Here is a 6,986-nt window from a genome sequence, read left to right as displayed (position 1 = left end):
TAGGGAAAATGTGCTGTTGAGTGCAAAGGTGTCGCGTGGCCAGGGGGGGGTGGGTCATTCGCTTATATGGGTCACTCGCTTATAAGATACGTTAGCTAGTACTCACACTTATCCCAGCTTAGCTATATTTCACCTTGACTAACAGGTGATACACCGATCGGATGCGTGTCGTGCGCGAACGAAACTAATAATCTTCCTTACACCATCGTCCAGTGTTCTTAGTGCGGCCACGGGTTTCCCAGCCCTGAGTCTGGCGGCTCTGAAGATGCCTGCGCGACCTTCAAGAGGCACTTTGCGGACTCGCATGCTCAGAATTTTGATGCAGCGGAATCGAAAGCGCAAAAAACGAAGACCATCCGGCTCCAGGTCCCGCTCTGTGTCACCACCAAGGCGCTCCAAAGCTCAGCTCGCAGTGGGCACCGGGGCCGAGTTTGCCAGGGGTCCCTATCAGAAGGGAACGCCATGGAGCCCGGAGGATGACGCGGCCATCCCTCGCCCCCGACCCTACGACAAGTCCAACGTGACCACCTATCAGCAAAGCCCACGCCCCTCATCAGGCTCCCTCTCCAGGCCACTTCGGCAATCTAACCCTGCCTCGGCTCGAGTCCCCGGCTCAGCACCGCCAGCGGGAGACGATGACTCCACAGAGCTCATCAAGCAACCAGAGACCCGCTAACAAGCTCAACAACGATCAATGGCAAGCCCTGATTGCTCTACACCGTACTCTCCTCCACGAGCACCACGACTTCTTCCTCGCCTCTCAGCATCCCTCGGCAAGCCCGGCATTCACAACTTCCTGGAGCTCCTGAGGCACCGCCTGCCGGCCAGCTCAGACGACATGCTGGCCTTCATCTACATAGCCTACTCGATGATGGCGTCGCTATACGAGACGGTACTCGCCTTCGAGGACGTGGATCGAGTGTCTAGGGGATCTTGGCCGGTACCGAATGGCGATCGAAGACGACGATATCCGAGACAGAGAGGTCTGTACCGCTGTCATCAGCCGCACGTGGTACAGTCGCGCGACCGACAAGGTTCCGTCCGACCACGGGAAGGCTCTATCACCACTTGGCCATCATTGCTCGCCCAAACGCATTGCAGCAACACTATTACTACTCAAAGTTCCTTGCGTGGAGTTGCCGTTTCTTTCCGCGCGAAAGAGCATCATGACCCTCTTCAAGCCCATCATGGCCCGCGCTCCGAACCCGCAGCAGGCCAGACTTCCGCCGTCCGAGCCCAGCTTCGTCAAAACCAACCGCATTTTGCTCAGCGGCAAGCAGGTGGGGGAGTTGGAACCCACAATGGGCGATGGCTCTGCAACTCGCTCCCTCCCAACATGAACAGATTTACGCCAGGCTGCTTCACACCCAACAACGAGATCGCCGAAGCCATCATTTGCAGTGAGCGGGCGGTCACAGAATCCATCGAGACTCTAGCGACAGGGAACCTGTTGAACTGAGTGGGTTCCTTGGCACCAAGATTCACGGACTGAGCACTGATGTTCAATGCGAGACTCTCAGTCAGCACAGATCCACACAATGACACAGTCCTGACATAGCGTCATATCATGGCACACTGTCTCTATATAAGGGGGTAATTCCCCTGGGAGGATTAGAGAGGACAAATTTTCTGTTAAAACAAGAAAGGGACATTCTGAGGCACCCTAACCCACTATCTTGATCCTTCATTTTGTGTGGTCACTCTGGAATCGTGACTCCAATTCAAGCTTCGTTTCATACCTCAATCTGTTCAATACCATTTGGTTGATCTAAGCTTACTTGAGCATGTAACTGTTGGCTGCCCAACAGAACCACGTCAAGCCGCTCGAACTGTGTCGGCCGTCAGCGGAAGATCACCCCGCTTTTGCGAGACCCCTTGTCCGGAGAGCTAGCAGAACGGCCCAATATGTCTCAATATGAGATGATTCATATCCTCCATAGCCGTTTCGAACACCAGTTCAACCTGCGTTCACTGTAATACTCGCCCTTCTTCAGTCGTTTTCCTCCATTCCAAGCATTCTCTTCATCTCACGCCAATTGTATCGCAAGTGGAAAGAGGGACGTTGAGAGAGCTACAGCTGCGATCTGGCACCGACCGTCGCCTTAGAGAGGACAGTACCCTGACCCGAGATTTATGCGATGGCAGCGACGCTGTGGAGTCCAAGGGAGAAAGACGACGGAAGGGCGGTCAGGGTTCGGGACTGTGTGCTCATGAACGCCTGATCCTTCCCTTGTCGAAGCAGTTCGCGCATTCCCTCTCAATTCCAAAGGCGATGGTGCATTGCCGTCGAAGACGTCAAGTTCCACAATGCTTCCCTCTTTGCGTATGATTGAGGCTGCTGTCCAGACACCCTGGTGCTGGTGGAAGACTTAAACCTTGGTGTCCTGGTTGTTGGCCAATGCTTGGTCTCCTGTCCTCAGCAGCGTGCCATACTCTAGGGCTTCTTGGTATCTGGATTTCGTATCGCGCCCGCTGTCCACAACGGCGAGGAATCTGTTCCACTGTACCGCATCCTCAACACAACTCCGTGGATAGCTTGTCTCTCACCTGCTTCCACTTTCTGTACTTGGCGCACTAAGAAAACATGATATCGTCGCAGACATCGGCGAGAAGCTGAACTTGATCGAGTATGCTCAGCAAGCTGTCTCGGGTTTGCACGCAGAGGGTGTTGTACCTCTCCGAGTCGATCTCACACTGGCCGATCTGTCGCGGAGCCGGGCGAAAAGGCCGTAGCCGTCGTCTCCCCATTCGGCGCGCCACTATTCTCTGATGACATATGTATGCTGAGGTATATGAAGATGTGTCGGTCGATAGTTCAACGCGGTGGAGAGCTTTGCTGCTTAGGCATCGATGCATATGCGGATTTTATTGGTAGTAACTAGGAGTTGTAGTTTAAGTACAGTCAACAGACCACTTACGTGGTGGCTACGCACTAGTCAAGTGGGTTGATAAATAAGACTCCTATTGGCTACAATGGCTTGGAGGCTTTTGCACGGGCTACTGCACAGGGGCGTGGATGCTAAGCCCATCAGAGTTGAGTGAGACGGTAAGCGATTTCCCCAATAGGCCTAAGCTTCACACCCCCGGCACTAAGATCCTCTCCACTTCGTTATATCTCGGCACATTTGGCAGATAAACGTCCCCGTGACGCCATACCCACCAAACAGGACCACCCAGCGAATATAATTACTCATCATACCTGCCCATACCAAACATTCGTTCCAGAAGCGTCCAGCAAGAGTCTCTTTCCTTGACCAGAGGCAGAGCAACCCGAATTTTACCCTCCAATGTCGGCTTGGTCCAGATTTTCATAGGCCACTGACCGCAGTAGATCCATTCTAGATGGGGGAAAACGCCAGCATACTTTTCTGCCTCGCGGAGCATGCGGTTGCGGTGAGCACGTTCCCAAACCTCGGTGTCCTCTCCTTCTGTCATATGCTCGGCCTCTCCCACTCTATCCAATTCCGGTCGTTCGAGGGCGTCATTGCGCTCCGCCGATGTTACCAGCCGATCCTCGTAATACCGCTCCACCCCATAGCCGGACACACCTTCTGGAAGCACGTACGTATCTCGTGAGAACGCGAGCCTCTTGAGTTTTGCCAGTCCTCGAAGACGAAGTCGCACCGCATCATGGTCGATCAACCACTGGTGACGCCAGCCAAATTGCTGGCCGGCGCTCAGGCATAGCTGTTCTAGTGATTCAATACTGCCAACACCATCCAGGGAAGCTGCGGAGATGGTGGCGTTGTCTGGTTGTGTTTCCACCGCAATTCTCGGCTCGCTCCATACTAGTGCAAGGGAGCTGAGGCTTGACCACCTGCCATCAGAGAGGAGTGGGATAATGTGAGAGTCCAGAAGCTGAGGCGTGCTTCTCCCGATGGAGAGTTTGCGAACGTGCGGGTGACGTGAAATGAAGTCAACTATTGGCTGCGCCGTACCCATGTCCTTGCCATCGAGATATGGTACGACCAGCGTCTCAAGGTCACGGAGGGGTTGGCAAGCTGATAAAGCCTGTTTGAAGGCTAGCGAATCCTTAAAGGGAAAGGAGAGGTGTCTTAGCGGTGCAGAAAACAGCGAACACCAGAATCGTACATCGGGATCGCTCAAATCTCTGGAGATATCGAGGTACCGGAGGCGGGTGAAGAATATATCTTCATAGCCGAATGAAAGCGATCGATCTCCCGTGAAAGCCTCGCAACTCAAGGTCAGACGTCTAAGAGTCGTGCTGCAGCGCCGAAGGAGGGTTTCAATGAAGGGTGACAAGTTTCTTTTCTTCCAGGCATCGGCGTCCGCAGTATCGGCATCGGTATCAGCGGTTAGTTTGCTCCTATGAGCCCGTTCGTTGCTGCAGAGGCGTACCCTCAAAGAGAGTGACTCCAACGGCACAACAAGCGGCGTGACGGGCGGCTCAAGGCGATAGATCTCCCCGATATGAACTCCGGTCAACCTGAGGTGCCGGATGGGCAGATTCGCGACAGTCCTGAAGAAGGCACCATCGAGGCACAGTCGATCATGCCACGACAGGGCCTCAAGGTGGGGCATTGCCAATTCCATGGCGACCTTAACGGGAGTGCGGAAGGTCGCAATGTACTGATCAGTCGCTCTCTCGGATAATTCGTTGCGCTGCTCCGGACTGAGATCGCTCGCGGCATCCCCAAAAATGGAATCGTACAGATCGCTGTGCGCATGAGCGACCCACTCCGGGCGAGGCTTGATCACAACTCGGCGAATGCAAGGTCCAATGTATGGCGGGCGAGTGGTGTTGCTTGGGTCATCGTGGCCGAGCCTGGTGATGCCCTCCTTCATGAGCTGGAGCAGAAGGAGCCTCGAATTCAGGCTGTAGTCAAAGCAGACATCGGCGAATTGGCAAGAGCGAGCCAACTGTCTGCAGTCGCTATTCACCAGGGCGAGAGCAGAGAGGGTTGATTTGTCGTCTGCGATCAAATCCATAAGGTCGCCTAAGATCTCGGGTGGTAGTCGGCAAAGAAGGCGGCTCGTCGACTTAATCGGTCGGCCTTCCATGACTTTCGGAAGCAAGAGAGGCAATCTCGCATCTTTCTCTTTTCCGAATCTATCGTTCTCATTGCCCGAAAACGAGGAAATCATCAGCTCAGAAACGTCGTGATTCATCGTGGCGAAGGATACCGCTATGTTGTTGGCTGCGTATCGTGGACGAACAGAGGAGATGGGTGGAGGGGGGAACATTCTGAGGTGCCCCGCGTTTGGGGCAGTAACGCCGTAAGGTACAGTGGGGGTCCAAAAGTCTGGATCCAAACCCCACCCAATTGAAGTACGCGACGCGACCGCGTTTACCATCATCTTTTTCGCCATGACGCTCAATTTAGCTGATTTCGCAGCTAAAATGGCGGCCGGGAGGCAGCCACACCAGGAGCTATTGCCAGAGCTTCGTGCAGCCATTTGTACGCTCATTGCCACAGGCCGGACCCAGCGCGAGGTCGGGTCGCTCTTTCGCGTGTCGAAGAAGGCCGTCCAAGGTGCGGTTCAACTCTTCAAAACTCAAGAATCTTTCCATTCCAGACCTCGTAGCGGGCGGCCCGAGGTACTTACGCGAAGAGAGAAGCGGTATATCCTAACTCTCATTAAACGGAATAGGAAGCTTGCTAAAAAGGCACTCCTTAACGTTACAGGGACACCTGTCTCATACTCGACGATTCGCCGCTGTCTCCGCCACTACAACATGCGCAAATGGAGAGCAATGAAGCGAATCCATTGACAAAAGAAGTGGCAAAGGATAGATATGACTTTGTCTGCAACCTGTTGAACTGAACTGGCTCCTTGGCACCTGGATTCAGGTGCTGGGCACTGTTGCCCAATGCAGTAAGCGTGGAAGACTCGTCACCCACCCAAAAGCAGGGCCTGGCGAGGGTCTGTTGAACTGAGTGGGTTCCTTGGCACCAAGATTCACGGACTGAGCACTGATGTTCAATGCGAGACTCTCAGTCAGCACAGATCCATCTGTTGGAAGTGAAGGCACTTGAAACTCGGAAACTGGGTTGCCGGTATCGTACCCTGGTCAGGGGTAATACACAGCTGTTACATAAGGTCTAGGAGGCACCCAGGCAACTTGGAGAAGGAGAGGACAGAACACTCAATTGACAGATTCTGGGCTGGTCCCGGGCACTCGAAAAGTTCACTGTCTCAAGGGCTCCCATAAAGCGTAACACCGTGGAATCGTGGCTGTTGGCTTCCCAACACCATCACAATGACACAGTTCCTGACATAGCGTCATATCATGGCACAATGTCTCTATATAAGGGGGTAATTTCCCCTGGGAGGATTAGAGAGCACAATTTTCTGTTCCAACAAAAAGGGACATTCTGAAACACCCTAACCCACTATTTTGATCCTTCATTTGTGTGGTCACTCTGGAATCGTGACTCCAATTCAAGCTTCGTTTCATTCCTCAATCTGTTCAATACCATTTGGTTGATCTAAGCTTACTTGAGCATGTAACTGTTGGCTGCCCAACAGGGTCCAGAAGCCCTCGGTTCTTTAAGCAACACACACACATCACGCATGGTTCAGACAGTCAATTCAAGCTTCATCTTGTGCCTCAATTGATGCAGTGTCACCTGGTTGGTCTATGCCTATTCGAGCCTGTAACTGTTGCTGTCTAACACGACCAGCTCGAAAATCTCGAAGAGTTCCTCCGGGTTTGTAGCTCAAAGTCTCCCCTTGTTTTAGCTAGATCTAACTTTAATAGACCATGTTTCTCAGATGAGTGTTCTTGCCAAAACAACACCCCAAATCCGACTGCCTGGGTATTCCGTTTCCCTTCTGAGAAGTTCGACCCTCGATTCGTCAACCTCCGGAACCATGTGAAGGCGAATATTACCATTATGGTATGGAGAATGATCTGGAGGGGGGGAAGGAGCGACCTCGTTGTGATGGTTCGCGATAAGACTGCAAAGAACCAAGGATATACGGCTAAATCCTACCAAGATGCTCTCAAGGAGGGCCTTCTT

The 6,986-nt window shown here is 53.1% G+C and overlaps 2 protein-coding genes across 2 annotated transcripts; one reads left to right on the top strand and one right to left on the bottom strand.

Annotated features, from left to right (window-relative positions):
* Positions 1 to 1,166: 1,166 nt before the first annotated feature.
* On the top strand, positions 1,167 to 1,669 carry N657DRAFT_689135 (uncharacterized protein; the record flags this gene model as incomplete). The annotated part of the gene is made up of 2 exons (XM_062796979.1): positions 1,167 to 1,288; positions 1,345 to 1,669. The coding sequence occupies 2 exons, from the start codon at positions 1,167 to 1,169 to the stop codon at positions 1,457 to 1,459; spliced, it is 237 nt and encodes a 78-aa protein (XP_062648475.1). The 3' UTR covers positions 1,460 to 1,669.
* A 1,831-nt stretch (positions 1,670 to 3,500) lies between these two features.
* On the bottom strand, positions 3,501 to 5,130 carry N657DRAFT_654960 (uncharacterized protein; the record flags this gene model as incomplete). The annotated part of the gene is made up of 2 exons (XM_062794547.1): positions 3,501 to 3,551; positions 3,625 to 5,130. The coding sequence occupies 2 exons, from the start codon at positions 5,128 to 5,130 to the stop codon at positions 3,501 to 3,503; spliced, it is 1,557 nt and encodes a 518-aa protein (XP_062648474.1).
* Positions 5,131 to 6,986: the final 1,856 nt, after the last annotated feature.

Source organism: Parathielavia appendiculata (assembly GCF_033297405.1).
Source record: "Parathielavia appendiculata strain CBS 731.68 unplaced genomic scaffold N657scaffold_4, whole genome shotgun sequence".
In the NCBI taxonomy this organism is placed as follows: Eukaryota; Fungi; Ascomycota; class Sordariomycetes; order Sordariales; family Chaetomiaceae; genus Parathielavia; species Parathielavia appendiculata.
The sequence above is the reverse complement of the archived record's forward strand: the minus strand, read 5'-3'. Positions and strand labels throughout refer to the sequence as shown.